At 41.6% G+C, this 17,489-nt stretch overlaps 2 protein-coding genes across 2 annotated transcripts; one reads left to right on the top strand and one right to left on the bottom strand.

Moving 5' to 3' along the window:
- Window positions 1-793: 793 nt before the first annotated feature.
- Window positions 794-14,593, bottom strand: LOC115374535 (uncharacterized). The gene is made up of 12 exons (XM_030073509.1): window positions 13,941-14,593; window positions 12,461-12,600; window positions 11,342-11,517; window positions 10,649-10,809; window positions 9,687-9,827; window positions 9,250-9,371; window positions 7,551-7,719; window positions 6,361-6,506; window positions 4,100-4,227; window positions 3,881-4,007; window positions 2,825-2,958; window positions 794-1,021 (listed from the first exon to the last, which is right to left on the bottom strand). The coding sequence occupies exons 1-12, from the start codon at window positions 14,390-14,392 to the stop codon at window positions 896-898; spliced, it is 2,022 nt and encodes a 673-aa protein (XP_029929369.1). The 5' UTR covers window positions 14,393-14,593; the 3' UTR covers window positions 794-895.
- A 1,165-nt stretch (window positions 14,594-15,758) lies between these two features.
- Window positions 15,759-17,278, top strand: LOC115373407 (protachykinin). Its single transcript, XM_030071783.1, has 5 exons — window positions 15,759-15,971; window positions 16,462-16,561; window positions 16,662-16,685; window positions 16,866-16,922; window positions 17,036-17,278. The coding sequence occupies exons 1-5, from the start codon at window positions 15,876-15,878 to the stop codon at window positions 17,089-17,091; spliced, it is 333 nt and encodes a 110-aa protein (XP_029927643.1). The 5' UTR covers window positions 15,759-15,875; the 3' UTR covers window positions 17,092-17,278.
- The last annotated feature ends 211 nt before the right edge of the window (window positions 17,279-17,489 follow it).

Genomic DNA, 17,489 nt, shown 5'->3' with positions numbered 1-17,489 from the left:
AGAGGGATTTATGTAATTTTACTTACACATTGTTGAGCAGTTATGTTAAAAATAAATCTTCCAGCGTAACCACTAACCTTTCTATTCAGAGAAGTAACCCTTTTGTATAATGTAATAATGTATTTTTTAAAGTTCATTTTTTTTTTGTAATGTGCATTTGTTTTTAATACTTCATAATGTCATTAAAGATCGAATAGACCAAAGCAAGAAATGATTTGTTGATTTTGAATGCTGTCAATGAATCATCGCACATATAATCCAAACCAGAAGTTGCATTTTGTTGCATTTTTGGTTTGGCATTCTGCACGGCGAAGCCCCTGCAATATTTCTCATGCAGATTAGTTTACCAGTGTTGTTCTTGGACAAAAAAAAAAATAGCCCTCAAGAGGTTGATCTTGTGTCAGTAGAAGTTGTTTCTGAGGAGGAACGACCTCCCTCAAGACGGTAACCGAGCAGATGACTCACTGCCAGAGGAACTGTGACCAAGTGGCACTTCCTTCAACCTCAAGTTGCATGCCAGACATAATTACATGTAATTAGTAAGGAGAGGAGGATCTCACAACAATGCACTATCTTTGACTTCAGGGATAAAATGAGCATGGAGTGCATACTTATCTCCAAGGCTTCTTGCGGGTAACATCTTGAGCGATGTAAATGGACATGGTGGGCGAGCACGGCATGTGATATTTTGCTCTCAAGCTGCCTCGCTGCCCTTTATATCATTTACAAGCCCGACAGTTACCTCCTGTTTTATGCCAGAAGTATGAGAAACTCGGCACAAAAAAAGTGGGAAAATAGAGATTTTATTTAGACTTGCACAACATTCAACATCAATCACATTCATTTACATCTTCATTGGAAAAAAAAAAAAAAAAAACGATTGTCAAGAGTGGTGTTATTTGTAGAAGACGAGAAACGAGGTCATGATGATGTAGCCGGGGTCCTGTGTCGGGTTGGGATCCCGTCCCTCATACAAGCCGAAGTACAGCAGAGTGTTGGCTTCAGACCCGGACATGTCCAGCTGGAGGAAGATAAGAGAGAGAGATCATCATCGGTCAAGGCCAGGTGACATTATTACTAACAATAACGACGTGAGGGTTAAGGTTAGGGGGGTTTGTAAAACTCCACTTATGTAAACACTAAAAATAGCTCAGTAGAGTTATTTTTCTGAAAAGCGAACACTGCCAGATATGATCTTTCACACACGCTTGTAAAATAATGAAGGGGCAGAGTTCAAACTAGATTGAATTTATGTTCAAGTTTGTTTACAGTTACGGTCTCAAAAGGCCTTACAGGCTCAAACTCTGTACAAAACAAAATGAAAGCACCTGACCTGAACCCTCACAGTGGGTAAAACTCCAAAAGCCCAAATGGGAAAAAACAGGAGAAATCTTGGAAACTAATCACGGATTAGTACAAATCCTCAGCAAAAATGCACTTGAGTAAACATAAAATTAATGCATTTAAAAAACGGCCTCTGACTGCTACTGAGCAGCTCCACTGAAGCAGACAAAAGTGTAGTGCCTTGCTTAAGGGCATGCAGGATGATGACTGCTATTGATGAATGGAAGAGCGTTTCCCATTTCCCAGCAGGTGCAGGGATTCAAACCAGCAACCTGCTACGCACAAACTTGATTCTCTCACTTTTAGGCAAACACTGCTTCACATTTGCACTCCAAAACACACAAAATGAAGAGTGACGTTTCCTCATTTCATCAAGTAAACTGATGAGATGATTTCAGGTCCCTGCTTGACTTCCCTTTTTAAATCCAAAACAGTCACAAAGAAGAACATTTAGATAAAGAGAGTCAGGGGGATTTGTAGGGTTTGAGGCGGCTGAGATGTGCATTGTGCAAAATGGGCTGCAACTGAAATCACAGGAACACGCCTCTAATATTTTGTGAGTTCGGTGCAGTAACTTGTTTTAAAGTTGGGTCTGACGTATAATCATATTTTGGAACATGAAACTCAAGTTCTTGAGTACTGAGGAAATTTTAGGAACATGATTCAAGTCAGACCCTTTCTGGTCAACAACACTTGAGAATAATCAGACCCTCCTCGACTCTTAATGACTTTATTTTATTCCAGTGCTTTACCATGAGCTTGATTGCAAATTACTGTTCTTGTAAATCTGTTGCAGAGACGGTGGCTCACTGGTGTCTATCCTTGTCTTCAGTAACCCTGTGTGTGTGTGTGTGTGTGTGTGTGTGAGTTTGACGCAAAAAAGTGAACTCAGTTTGGTCGATATCAACCTAATTATTGTGTTCTTGGTAGTTTCAGTGCATCTATTCTCTCAGAGCAGCTGAATTTTAAAAAGCACATAACTTCTCAACAACACTTTGGTCAACATCTTTTGCTTTAAAATGGGATCTATAAATATCTGGCTTGACCACCAGAGCTGCCTTACTGGGCCTGCTGTTATGCATTGTATACATATAAGTGTCTGCAAAGGATTAATGCAGCAGCAACTCATCAGAAATGATAAAGCATACATTTCCGCCGTAATGTATCTGACATCGGTGTGATGGAAGGTGAAACGCACGGTTGTCTGACATTGTTCAGTTCAATTCAATTCACCTTTGGCAGATGCTTTTATGAGATTTTTATACGAAACAAGCAAAGATCTAAACCTAGAAGAGGGCGTCCAGGTTGGCAGGAGCAGTTTTGGTTACGAAAGTGAAGCGAGCATCACTCAATGACAATTTATTCAATCCTCATTCATTTTAAGCACAAGAATACATCTAACTATAACAAGAAAATGGCTGTTAAGCATGAATAATAATGACAGTAATCATAAAAAGGTGTTTTGGGTAGAGGGACAGACCTGTCTGGTGATATCGATCGTCCAGGGGTCGACCTGCAGTCCGTCACACCAGCCTCCTCGCCCGTACAGCCACGTGCCGTACTCATTGGGCACGGCGCCCTCTTTCACCCGCATGGTGCAGCCCAGAGGTGACCCTGACGGTCCCAAACCAAAAAAAAAAACATAAGACAATATGACACTCAGGAAGAGGAGGCACTCTGAAGTAGACAGGACAAGAGAGCTGCAAGTGAGGAATAAAGGTCTTTTCACACTCCTCAGGTGGACTCCACTGACTCAGCAAATTTTAGGAATAAACATACCACACGTCCCAAAAAGGTGAACCATGAGGTCGTCTCTGCTTGGAGGTTCGTTTGATTTGTGCATCACAAACACACAAATGAACCCAGTCCGCTTCGTCTTTACCTTTGAGGCTTGCCGGACAGACACGGCACGTACAGTAACCATGGAAACACCCTTAAGTCCAACTTCGCACGACTATTTGTCAGATGTAAGCATAAAGTTAAGATTGAGCTCATTACATAAATATTAAAGTGACTGATTTGATATGTGCTATATATAAGAAATAAAAATAAGGAATAAATGCCAGAACCTTTTAATTCACTGTTATATAGTAACCTTTTAATTCAAGGTTACTATATATATAGTAACCTTTTAATTCACTGTTTAAATGTCTCCTCTGGTATTTATTCCTTATATTCCTTATTAGCGCATATCAAATCAGATAATGTGTGATATGCATGTGTAAACAGAATAATTCAAAGAACTTGTATTTGACTTTTTTTCTTGTCTTTGTGTGTGTAATCAACTTGTGAATTTTTATAGTGATATCTGAAAGTAAAATTTTGAACTCCTTTCCCCTGTGTGTTAAAAACAGTGTTTTTTGGTAATATGTGGTCATAAATAGGTGATTTTCAAAACTTTCCACCAATGGGACTCAGGACAAACTGAGGATACAAAATCAGTTGAGTTTGCTTCTCTTGCAATTTGTCCTAGGTTGACCCCAATTTTGGCCTAAAATTATTGGACTATAAGATTAGTAAATCCTGTTTTCCTCACCTGCAGAGTCAAATATGCGCGTGTTGTTGTAGACGGCGTTGATCAGGAAGTGGTGGGACGTGACACAAAATTCCCCGCAGCGGTTGTTGTCGCTGCCGTGGCCCGTGATGACGGCGAAGAGCTCCACCTGAGAAACAGCCGGCGGTTTAATTTAACAAAAAGCACAGTGCGGCGTCCCCTCCCGCCGTGTCACATGACCTCAGCGCCCGCTCCCTTCACCTGCTTGGTTGAGGCCGGGACGGAGAATTTGACTGGACGGTATCTCTTGTTGTAGTTCTTGTCGAAGGTGCCCCCGCTGTACAGTGGCATCACCGTGAAGGGGCGGAGCTTGTTCGCAGGATGATCACCTGTGGGCCAGAGGGATTTTCAGTCAGTCAATTAATGAATTAACTGTTTGAGCATTAAAAATGAGTGTGAAAATGCAGTTTTTCCCACACACGATAGGCTTAAGCACCTCGCCCAGGTATATTACAGTTTTTCTCAATTGCTAAAACACTAAACCCTATTGCACCAATCAGTCACTCTTTTGGCAAAACCATAAGCACTTTTCACCTGTTTAGACACAACTTACCAACACATTTTCATTGTGATGCACCTGTGTTGCATAATGGTGAGCACTGGTGGCAAAAGTCAAACACAAGTAAAGCACTGGTGTCACTGGTTGAACACAACAGCTCAAAATTGATCACACTTGTGGCTAATGATGTGAGGGAACATATATAAGCCAGTTCAGAGAGCACTGCTTTGTGAGGCCCTACAATGGATAGAAATCTGAGAGGAGGAGTTTGTGTGAGAGGAGGTCGAGGAGGTCGAGGAGGTCGACCCAGTACGGAGAAATGATGCTGTGGCTGAGTAATGCACTTCTCATTTGTATATTTTTGTACTTTATTTTTACGTAGGCTTACTGTATACAAGTGCTAAATGCACAAGATTTCTGTTTGTTTTTGTACTGTGCAAGTGCTACGTGTAAATGCACAAGATTTCTGTTTTTTGTACTTTTTTTTTTTTTTACTATGTACAAGTGCTAAATGCACAGGTTTTTTGTTTAGCGACATGCATTTAGCCTACAGTGAACAATAAACATTTATTTGTACAGCTTCATGTCCTGAGCACTGTGTTTTCTATTTTTCTATGTAGTGTTTATGCAGTGACTGCTCAGTAGTGTTTTTAATTTTGATTGAACATAGTTCAGTTTTGAGCACAGATTGAACTGTTTTGAGGTGAAAGTTTGGTTTTGCAAGAGGAGTCTGAGGTTTTGTGAATGTAGCTTGAAAATTGGGTTTTGTGTTCACAGTTTAGAGAAAAGGAGAGCAACCTTCGAGAAATGTGTCTCAGCAATCGAGAAAAACTGTAACAGCTGGCCAAGTATAATTCGACCCACTCAGGGTTTCACAATTGTGCCAGGGTTTCACATCAATCTTGGTTTCAATCTTTTTCGGTTTGTCATTAATATCAATAACCTGCTATTGTGAAAATGGAATCGACATGTGTAAAAAAAAAAAAAAAAAAAAAAAAAAAACACACTGCTGATGAAGAAAATCAACAGAGCAGACACACACACACAGGGAGAGAGACAAAGAAAGAGGTGGGGCGGGGCAAGCCGGTGTGTGTGTGTGTGTGTGTGTGTGTTGGGGGAGGAGGGGTAAAAACACTAAAATAACGTGGATAAATATTTAGAAGTCTATTGGTGAAGTAGGAAATACTACAAATCGTCTAATGAAGTCTTTCAAATAATTTCAACAGACAATTATACTTGCAAACTCCACCACACACACACACACACACACACACACACACACACACACACACACAGTAAAATGATTTGAAAAAACATGAATGTGGGTCATTAAATGCGATAAGACATACATATCAAGTCATTTACTGACTGAGTTCTTGTTTTCTAATTCAAGTGTTCTTCTCCTCTCTTTTTCTTTTTTCACCCGGATCATTTTCTGCAGCGTAACGACTCGGCCTGGACGCATCACGAGGAAGAGGAATCAAAATTTTTTTTCCGATGAATTCCCATTTCCCTTTTTTCTGTGCCACAGTGCAGCCGAATGCCCACATATCTTCCAGCCGCTATTTACAGACAGACTGTTCCTGTCCTCCTCTTTGGAAAAAAAAAAAAAAAATGGTGCTATCTTCAAATGAGAGAAAATGATTTGAAATTGCTCGGGGACGGTGTTATTTCAGTCCAATCTCTCCATTCTCACAGCGGGCGGTTACATATTTTGCGTGTCCAGTTTCCTCTCTGTTGTGAAATTGCTGTCCCAAAGCCACAGCTGCCATTACTTCTGTCACCAATTTTCACATGAAAAAAAAAAAAAAATACAGTAACACACACACAGCAGCCACTCAGCTGACACACACACACACACAACATATCACAAGCAACAGTACCAGCTCAGCTCATCAGACATTAGTTGTGTGTGTGTATGTGTGTGTGTGTGTGTGTGTGTGTGTGTGTGTGTGACTCTTACTGGTCTGGTTGGCGTCGCTGAAGCGCACGTTGAGGGAGACGATCCAGGGCATCGCCCAGGGCACCGTCTTCATGGTGAAGGTGCAGCGGCCGCTGTTCAGCAGCGGCAGGAGGGGCGACACGTCTGTCAGCCAGCGCCCAATGCCTCTGCCAAAAAAAACATATAATACATAAATATCCTCCTGAGACCCGAGGAAAAAAAGTCTCTTCCAATTTAACTTTTTTTGTGATTTCTTGTCTATTTAGAGTTAAAACAACAACTCACAATTTAGAATTTCACAAAAATATTTTGATTTTAGATTTTACAGTACGTCCACTGTAGTGGATTTTACTGTAAAAAACAGATAATTTAATTTTAAATTTAAATTAAAAAAACAATCAATTAACCACAGATAATCAATTACAGACAATCAATGCCATTAACAAGAAAAAATATAATTTTCCTAAGTAAAAAACAATAGCTAAACAATATTTAAATAACAATAATAATAATAATAATAATAATAATAACTTCGATTTATATAGCGCCTTTCAAAATACCCAAGGACGCTTTACAAAACACAGCAATCAAACAAACACAAACAGACAGAAGGAACAAACATCACAGGTTGACTTCCTGTTTCTTTTTTCACGACATGTGCGTTTTTCTGCAGCTGCCATTTTGGCTCAATAGAAAGTGGGTGTTTCCACCTTATCACATGAGATATCATTGGAAAGTCCTGGATGTCCTCTGTACAGTACACCAGGACTTGATAGGGTATCTCTAATGAGTAAAAGGATATGGACGATCAATTGATGTCCACTACAGAGCACATAATTGAAAAGGCTGGGTCTCAGGAGGATAAATAAAATATACCTCGGAGAAATGTTAACAGGATGCTGCAGGCTTGAAATAGGTTTCAGGAAGACACTAACGGCTATTTGGGGCTTTTATTAAACTTTGGAGACTGCAGCACACACACAAATCAGTGTAAACTGGTGACTTTACTGCACTGTCCCTTGTAATTACTGAATTAATAAGTGTCTAAATTAGGTGACAAATATGCTGCCTTTAGAGAGTAAGGCCCTGAAGAAGCCAGCTGTGATTTATTAAAAGATCCTGCAATGAGTCCAGAGTCGTGTGCAATCACCACGGATGCCATGTTTTACTAAAAAAAAACAACAACAATGTCTTCCACGGCGGCCGAGTACCTGCGGAAGGCGGTGATCCAGCGTCCCAGCTCCACGTTGCAGTACGGGCTGAAGTGGTCGCAGCAGACGAACAGCTGCACCGTGTGATCCCAGTGAGCGCAGGACAGGTCTCTCCTGCCGGGACAGGACAGGGAGGCGTCCAGCTCCAGCGTGTCAAAGTCCAGGAAGTCTGCAAGCAGCCGCGTGCAAACGGTGACAGCGTTAAAAAAGCTCCACCTGGTTGCTGGCATGTGATGCATCTCCTCACGCTGCATTACGATGTGTGTTAGAAAACTGAACTCCTGGCCCCCACTGTGGACTTTCCACAGCAAAGACGGAGCACTGCCATGGCCTAAAATACTATTCGGATGTTTTTTCAGCTCAGAAAATTTCTAAAAGATGAGAGCAACATGACACTAACACTTCCCTGTCCACATCCATGTTACAAATGTTTGCACTTATGGGACTGTATGGCGCTTTGGATGAAAACGGCCTCCTAAACAATAAACTTTAGGTTTGTTTCCATTTTTTTTTAATTCATTTCATTATTAGGGGTCCAAGCAGTGAACCTGCCTGGAGCCCTATTGTTTTTGTTCTCATTCTTTCTTTCTTCTAACTTTTTTCCGCTACAAGTGTCTGGAGAGCAAACACGATACTCACTGACCACAAGGTGGCGCTGTTATAACCAAATTCGTGTTTTCTCAATTATCTGGAAAATGGCTTGGCCTAGGATCAAATATTCTTTCATCATTTTAATCTCTCAAGTCCTCTGCATCTTTGCCGATTCTGAGTTGCTTAAGAATTTTCAACATGTCAATCCATCTTGATCATATGAGGCAAAATATTTTTTAATCTCAATAGCTAATTTTCAAGAATTTGCAATAACTCATGAAAACACTGAGATGTCAACATAAAACCTAAAACCTAAAAAATGTTTAGTTGTAAAGTTGTAAAGAATTTCAGTTTGCACAATCTAGGGTCAGTCGATGTATGAAATTTGGTACTGACTGATTAAAGTGTGTGTGGCTCATCACAACCGATCTAACTTTCTAGACATTTCATGACAAACCACGTCCTCAGTGGCTCAGTCACCTCACCTCAGGACACACACGTCCTGGCTTCAAGACATCCCCACGAACACCGTCAGTTTTATCTCGCCTAATTTTCTAAATTTCAACCGTGCTACATGTGGGCCGACACTGTGATTTAAATCCTGAGAGTTCCCATCGTTTCTCTACTGAAGCTCGCAATCACAAAATTTCAGAATTACTAAAGTCTTCAATAAGCATCCAGAAGTTACTGAGCCTCAGCAAAGCTCAATAAGCTGCTTGGACCCTGCGTTTTGCCACTTGCGGCTATATTTCAATCATATTTTTGTTCATTTAATTCTTCATTTAAAACTCTAACACATCCCAGAGTTTCCGTGCCATTAAACAGATGTGATGGGTCACCCTGCCTGAGAGGTGCTTACCCCAAACAGAATTTAAGGTTTAGTGTCCTGTGATGGTCTAAATGCCGTTTCAGGGGCCTTCCCACCCTGAAAGGAATGAAATTCTAGGGAGAAACACTGGACACATGTTATTTTTTGGCATGAAAATGGTCAAAATTGAAGGCATTGAATATTGACACAAAATATCTGCAGCAACTTCAGTCTAAACACATCAGTATCCATATTAGCCTGTAAAACCGTACATATATTACATATTATTGATAAATGTACCTGGTGGCAGGTCCACTGTAGCCACCGCTCCTCGGTCGCCCTGCATCTGGACCTTATCGAAAACAGAAACCACTTGGGCAGGGCTCCGCAGTCTGGTCTGCAGCGAATTATAGAAGTCAAACCTAAAACGGGAACCAAGATATAGTCATCATAAATACCAAAAAAATAATGAGCCGAGAGGAGAACTGTGTACAAACAAACAGGACTGTCACAGCTGGTAGAGTCAGACTTGTGCGATATTTAAAAGAAATAAAAGACACAATGATTCTTCTATTCGGAAAATGTTTCAAGTTCAAGTTCCTTTATTTTCTGGTGTTTATATTGGTTCTTAGGGTTAGGTTAGCTTTAAGTAAATGTATTAAAACAATATGGCCAACCCACAGTGTCTCATTTATTACATTATAGATTCTGGACAGTTTTTTCAGCAGACTTCTTACCACTGTGCCTGCCAGTTGATGAACTTGAACGTGGGGTAGAGGAACAAGCCCATCTCAGCCAGCGCCCCCTGCTGGTCGATACCGATGAAGAGGTTTGGGGACGGAGTTCTCTGGAAGGACACGTTGACCCGCTGGTCAAACCTGGAAACGAAAGAGAAGTTTCACAACATAAATTTATGGCAAGCATTTGGAAACAATCAACAGATACTCTTAAAAAATGTGCAAAATTAAAACAAATTATGGAGCTTTTAAATAGGCAGTAGGTAACTGAAGTCCTCGCTGAACAAATCATGACATCATGACGTATTATAGCTGTGAATAGATCATAAATGTAATAAATGCAAACAACAAAATAAAACCTGAAACAACACTTTACATATTGGACTGTTTCCAATATTCTGTCCTCATCAGCGTAAATGAATAAGAAGGACAAAAAATTAGAAACACCTCTCAATATAAGGTAGTCCTGTACAAGCCCTTTGCAAACTACAAACTCAATAATAAACACAGAATTAAACTGACACATTCTCCACAATGTCAACAAAAAATTAACACCATAAACTTTGTTAACAGGTAGAATTCATGGCAGAGCTGTTGCACTGATTAGACTGCACAGGTGGAGCTGAGAAAGTGCACGTGCCTTGTTCAGGAGCATCATGACAATATTTTTAATGAGAAGTGAGAAAAACAAATTATTTTTTCCCCTTTGAAAAGTTCCCCAGTGTAATATTTAGTCTACCCTCTTCTATAAAACTACCAAGATGCACAGCAGTAAAAGATATTTATAGTTACAGGCTCACATGAGCGACACAATTAGACACAACAAAACAGGCGTTCATTTATCTGAAAATGTCGTCGGTTACCGCTTTAACCTTCGGTGAGAACACTTAATCCATATTCCAGGACATTAAGGTATCAGAGTGATAAATACGCCTCTAATCCCTGCTGAGTCTGGGTCTTACCGGAGCGCCTGGGCGACCGCGGGCTCCAGGTGCACCATGGAAGCAGGGATGCCCAGCGGTGAGTCGCACTCGTCCCCCTCACAGTTCATATCCTGGATCGGGTTGCCGGGGAGGGCGTACACAAGGACACCGGAGGCGTTGGACTTGGCCATGTTCTGCACCTGCAGGGAGGAACAGCGATGCGTGACGACACTGAGCGCCGATTTTGGATGTGTGACGCCAAACAAGGTGTCTAGAGGTGGATGGCTTTTTTCATATTCAGCTGTTAAATTATACAACTTACACTTTGACTGCATTGGAGAGCAAGTAAGTTAAAGGGGCAATTCGTGAGATTTTTACTGCCCCGTAGCATAAAATGATTAAAATACATCTGTGGGGGCTGACAGGGGGTGTTGATCGATACCAGTGACTCAACCACCACTTTGCCCGCTGCTGGGATTTCTGGCTTTGGGAACTCACTTTGCAGTCTGCCCTCTGCTTTGGAACAAGGAGCAAAAACTATTTCAACCCTCCCTGCTGTTTTTGATGCTGTTTTTCAGCCCAGAAAAGTTAAAAAAAAAAAAAAAAAAAAAGTTTGGTTTCCATTACAGTGGCGCTTGCTGTGAGTAAAACCATCTGAAATCCATCTACAGCAGCAGAAAATATTGTCTATTGTATATTCTGATGTATTTGCCGCTGTGAATTTCACCGGACCTTAGTGAAGAAGGAGCAGTTGCCCTCGGACACCCAGGCCACGGCGCCCGCCACCGTCGAGGAGGGGTCACACCCGTTTCCGGCGTCGACCAGCTGGTGCGATTTCTCGTCCCAACGCACCATCAGCCAATCATATCTGGCGTCTAGTCTCTTGACGATCACCGGCATCTTCCACCCTGAGGGAAAAGACAACACCGGTGACCACAAAAGAGTGGAATGTAACATGCATCTATCTATCATGTCATTATTATTCTTTCTAAATAATAAAGTCACCAAATTACATCATACATATGGTACTAATCTTACTCTGAGCTTTAAGAAACATGTTCTTAAATGACTGTAAAACTAAATAACAAGAAGCTGACAAAAAACTGAGATTTCTTATGTTTTTTCTTTTTTTTTTTAAAGTAAGAATACAGATAATTTGAGTCATTTTTTATATTTATCATTATGCTCTCACTGTCTTCTGGATGCATATTTAAATGATTTTAGAAGATTGCTTATACTTGGGGGGAAAAAAGGTGATAATTAACCATTTTCCAAATCTCAGTGTTAGCTCAAACCCAACACACCTGCTGGGATAAACTTGCATTTTTGTGTAATAGAAACAGCTTTTGGAGAAAATGCTATTATCATCAGAAGAATTCAACCAGCACGGGTGTTTAAAGATTGTAATCAACAGGGATATTTTAGACTTAAGTTCCCTATTGCATTAAAAAAAAAAAAACAGCTGAGCTGTGATGGTTTATTTTAAAGGAAACCGAGGAAAGGAAGTGGAAACAGATCTAATGTTGGTGAGTTGATCTTTCTCTGGATGGAGCGCTGTTTGCTGCTGTTCAGGAAACAGTTTGAATTTCACTGTTTCCTATGGAAGGAAACGTGTCCATCCCCAGCAACAGAGTCTAATTTGGGCAAACTGGGCGAATATGAATTTGGGGAGATGGGAAATTCTCTGCTGCGGTCCTGTGTTGTGATTTAGGATGACAAAACATGCTCATTTTTACCCCAAAATCTTGTAGAAATCAGTTTTAACATTTCCAACATTAATGGTTCATTCCTGAGTCCGGGTGGGACAGACTGTGGCCTCACAGGCGGACCGGCACACAGACTCCCTCTTACCCTCAGAGGTGAAGACAACCTGGGCCAGGCCGCAGTTGCGTCTCGCGCAAGCCCAGGTATAAAGCACCCCGGGGATCCAGTTACCGAGGGCGAAGGCCGGCACGGGGCAGAAGTGCAGCCGGGACAGCACCTCCTTCTTCCTGCACACAGACGATGGGAAAAGGGCTGCCATTACACATTTTACCAACAATGCACCTGCAGGTTTTTGAGACTGACACCAGGGCTGCACCGATACCAGCACCAATATCAAATACAGATATGATCAATTACAGTGGTTCTCAAATGGGGGTACGCCTACCCCTAGAGGTACATTGGAGTACTGCAGGGGGTTGGAGAGTTTTAAAAAAAAAATGTTCATTTAGAAAATTTGAGTCATGCATAATTCTTAAAATAATTAGTCTGTGCTGTAATAGTTAAAAATGTGAAGGTCAGTTTGATAAACCACATTTCAGTTTTCTCTCTGGGTTTTCAAAAGGTGTCAAATGTGTGTGTGTGTGTGTGTGTGTGTGTGTGTGTGGTTTAAATCTTCAGCTGTGGTCGTCGAGTGAAGATGTTTGGTCGAAATGAGCCAAGACCAAAAAAAAAAAAACAGAAAATGGATTTGTCGCTTTGACGCTTCAAACTGTATCACTGCTACACTATTTCACTTCCCTCTCCAGTGATACAGTTGGAAATTATATTACTGGAAAGGGAAGTGAAAAAGAAGCAAAAACAGAAATAAAATTTCCCCAGTATCAAGTTGCTGTTTCACACACTGATGGAGCTGGAGTGCACCTGTTTATGCAGCTTTTTTCATTATTATTATTATTACTTTTTTTGTACTGGTAAGGGGGCACTTGGCTGAAATCTACATTTTAAAGGGGGTACATTAGTCAAAAAAGTTTGAGAACCACTGATATATCACTTAGAATATTTTGGCTCTCAAATCTTGCAAACATCCATAATTGATGTTATTCATATTGGATATTTGTAAGATTTTGGGTACAAATGCAGCAAAACCAAAGCAAGTCAAACTCCTCAGACAAAACTATTTTACTATTTTATGAGGATTAGATCATGAATAAAACTAATTCTGTTTCTAACTGGAGACACTCCTGACATAAAAACTCACCAAAATGCCAGGTCTGAAATGGACCAAATAGGCCTATCTGTAAATTTATAATATGGGGGTGTCTGTGGAGATTCTCAGTCATCCAGGTCATGATATGCAAGAAAGGTTAGAACAAAGTCGACTGGACTTGACAGTAGGGTTTCAGAAGACGCTTCGCTTCTCCTCCAAGAAGTTGTTCTGCAGTTCTGAACTGAAGAAGCTTCTTATCCTACTCTCAAGTCCAGTCGACTTTGTTCAAACGTTACTTGCACAGTATGGGGGTGGTATACAGTTTTAGTTTCAGTTTTGGAGCTGATATCGGCCGATACTGCCTTCCTGCCTGGCTGCCTGGGTGTTTCCCGGCCTGTGCCACGGCGGCCCCCCGCTCACCCGTGGGCGGCGACCTGGTGCAGCTGGTCCCGCATCCAGAGCGCATCAGTGACCGCGGAGTCGTCCAGGGACAGGAACAGGACATGGGCGCTGGGGGGTAAGTCCTGCAGCAGGTCGGTCCGGGACGCCTCCGAGGCCCACAAACACTCCACGAAGCCCGACTTGTTGGTGAAGGCGTGGATTATCAGCGAGCCGCGCAGCTTTCCGGGCTGGTACTCGAACTCCCCGTCCAGGGTGGTGACCCGGAAAGGCGGCGCGGGGTCCCCGGGCTCCGGGGACGGGTACAGCCCGTCTTTCTTGGCCCTCAGACTGATCGTGTCGTCCGAGGTTTCACCGTCAGCCTCCTCTCCTTTCGCGGTCTCCTCCACCGGTGCGGCGGTAACCAGAGTCACATGCGCCACCGCCAAAACAAGGAGCCAAAACACCCCAAACTTCCAAAACAGTGAAGCCATGTCGTAGTTTTATCTGTCTGCCACGGTGAACCATCAAAAAACACAAAGTCCGAGCCTGGGCATTGCTTTGTAATGTTGTTTTTTAGTGTTAGTTTATTTTATTTTATTTTTAACGCGCCTCTTGTCTGACATGTCCCACCAAACAGACACACCTCTGCAGCCTCACAGGACCTTTTAACTGCTGAACCCAGGCTGTCAAAAATCCACTTCCTCCTGTGGTGGTGGTGCTCTCTACGGTGGCCCCGATGAAACAAAAAGCTTACAAACGCAAAACGCTGCCAACACTGTCACCGTCTCCCACCTCTCCAACTGTCTTTGCACATGTTTTTTTTACTACTATCGAAAAGCCTTGCCAAGGAATTCATAAGACTTGGTGGACGTGGAGTCTCTGGTCCAAGAAACAAATAATTATGAGTTGATCAGGTAAAGTTTTTAATAAACACATGAGCTCGTGTCGTCTCATAAGGACACACACTTGCTTTTGCGTGTTTGCCTTTTTTCTGACATTTATTCCAGCGAGGCGGCGGCATTTTTTGGCCAGTTCAGGAAAGCCTGCCTGACAGTGAGGGACATTAAGGCATCAGGGCATGTTTGATATCTGGAGCTGTTACATCATTTCAGGAATAATTAAACTGGTGAGAAAATGAAGTTTAATTGAAACTGTGATCACTTAATCTTCCATTTATGAAGCACATATAGCAAACTTTCTGTGTGTTAATTTGAAGCAAAGCAAGAAGGGTTGATTCCAGCAGCACGTGAACCATAACAAGCCAACAGTGAATAAAACAGTAAAGTTCCTTTGAGAGATTCACCTTGTTACTGTGAGAAGATGCTGGATTAATATGCTGAATGGTTTCTCTGGGAGTCTGCCGTTAAACTGGCAAATATTTCAGCTTTGACTCCAAATCAGTAACGAGCTGATTGTTTTAATCTGAGGTTGTTGCAGTTTATTTTAATTCCCATAGGAGCTGGGTCATGTTCACTATCAAGTGTTAAAGTAACTCTTAATAAAAAAAAAAAAAAAAGTTGAGAAACTCAACATCCTAACCCACCATGTGCTATTTTATGCTATTTTCCGTGATGCCCCATTGTCGGTGCGGATCTCTTCAAGAGCGCAAAGCATGAGCCACACAATAACTAAAATATGGCAACCAAATGAGCCGAGCACTCAAAGCCCCTTGGGAGCCCAGCACTCAGTATGATTACTGGGGAAGTGGGAACACCGTGGACCCCCTCCACCCGAGCCGTGCGTAAAAGCGCAGTGCGCGCAAAGCGGAGCGCAAGGCAGCGAAATGTCGCGTCGACGCAGAAGCGGCGCTGCTGTTCGCTCCGTCCGCGTTTGAAAACTAATAATCCATCAGAGCGAGGTGTGCACACTTCTGACAGACTGGTTCATGTACGTACAGCCCGACTAACCGGATTTCAGTTTTAACATTATATGTAAAGACATTAAGGTGGCATTACGCGCGGTGGCACCGTTGCAATGAGGATAGTTAAACTTGTCATAGCGCTGCTCCTCTTGACGGATGTCCTCTGCCAGGAGAAGGACTGGGACAACTGGAGAGGACACATAGAGGAGGTAAGAAAACAACATTGAGCCCATATTTGTTGAACCAACATCTTAGATTTTATGACTGAAAATAGTTTCAATAGTTTTTATTGCCAACAGTCTCTGGAAAAGCGTTTAGACCATCAAAGATAAAAACTCTCCTCTGAAACAACAGGTTCATGCAATAATTTTAGGATGAGCTGAAACTCTGATGCTTTTTAAAGAAATTATTATGAAATTACTATGTTGCATGTAACACGTGCTGAAAATGTATATAATAATCTTAAATTTCAGAATGTACATCCACTATAGATCCACGCACTAACATTGACGCTTTGTAAATATAGGGGACTTTTTCTGATTAAGGGAATCCAGCTAAATTATTTAATCTCTCTCTCTCTCTCTCTCTCTCTCTCTCTTTCTCTCTCTCTCTCTCTCTCTCTCACACACACACACACACACACACACACACACACACACACACACACACACACATACACACACACACGTTTGCATGCAGAGCAAATGGCCAAGTTCTGAAATAATTCAAGATACTCTGAGGAGAATGGTCAGAAAACCAAGACCACGGCAGTATCTCGGTCTCATGGGGAAGAAAGCTGGTAGGCTCATTTAATCCCACTGATTTAAACATGTGCACTGATTTTTACTGCGTTCAGATTCACAGATGAATTAAATTTCTTGCTTTTTTCCCCCATGCAGCAAAAGCGCAGATGACACATAAACGTAAGTTCCCTCCCCGTGCATCACTTTTTTTTCTTCTTGGCAGGATGTTTTAATCAGCGTAGCCAAAATGGCATTTTCACACGTTTTAAAAGCATGATGACAGAATTTCCAACGTGCCAGCTGAGTGCAAATTCATGAGTTTTTTTTTTTTTTAAATTAGTTATTTTCTGTCATCCCCAGGACACAGATTTCAAACCTTTGTGGGACTAATGGGCAAAAGGAGCTTTGAGGAACAAGGTGGGTTTCTCTCAACATGGACAAAAAGCAGCCCAATAAATGAATAAAAAACTTTATAAAAATGTGGCATTTCAGCGGGACTGTCTTGGTAACAGCTGATTTCATCCTCACAGGTTCTTCAGCAGCATTTCAGGCCGGAAGACATCAAAGATCTCATTTGTTTTCCTAACTTGACCAGTATGACAACAGCTGACGAACAAACCCAACCATTTTCACCACATGGTCATTAAAAAACTGTCTCTATATAAACATAAATGGCTATAGAAAAGGGTAAATTGACATTCCTGCCAATGTTCAGAGTGCGTTTGTCCACGTAGCGCCATCTAGTGGTAATAAGGTAAAATGCACCATTACATCAAATCCTGTAATCCTGTATCAAATCCTGCAGATTGACGTGAAATAGTGCAATGTGAAGTTGTGACCATCAGTTCAAAATGACTTGATCCACGCATAAAAACCATTTCCATAGTGAAGCCAGTGCAGTCCTTGATATCATCACAGGTTTATTAAGTGACTTTGTACAATACAAATGAAAAATAAAATTAAAAATACAGAGAATGAGTACAT

This window comes from Myripristis murdjan, chromosome 16 (genome assembly GCF_902150065.1).
Source record: "Myripristis murdjan chromosome 16, fMyrMur1.1, whole genome shotgun sequence".
In the NCBI taxonomy this organism is placed as follows: domain Eukaryota; kingdom Metazoa; phylum Chordata; class Actinopteri; order Holocentriformes; family Holocentridae; genus Myripristis; species Myripristis murdjan.
The sequence above is the reverse complement of the archived record's forward strand: the minus strand, read 5'-3'. Positions and strand labels throughout refer to the sequence as shown.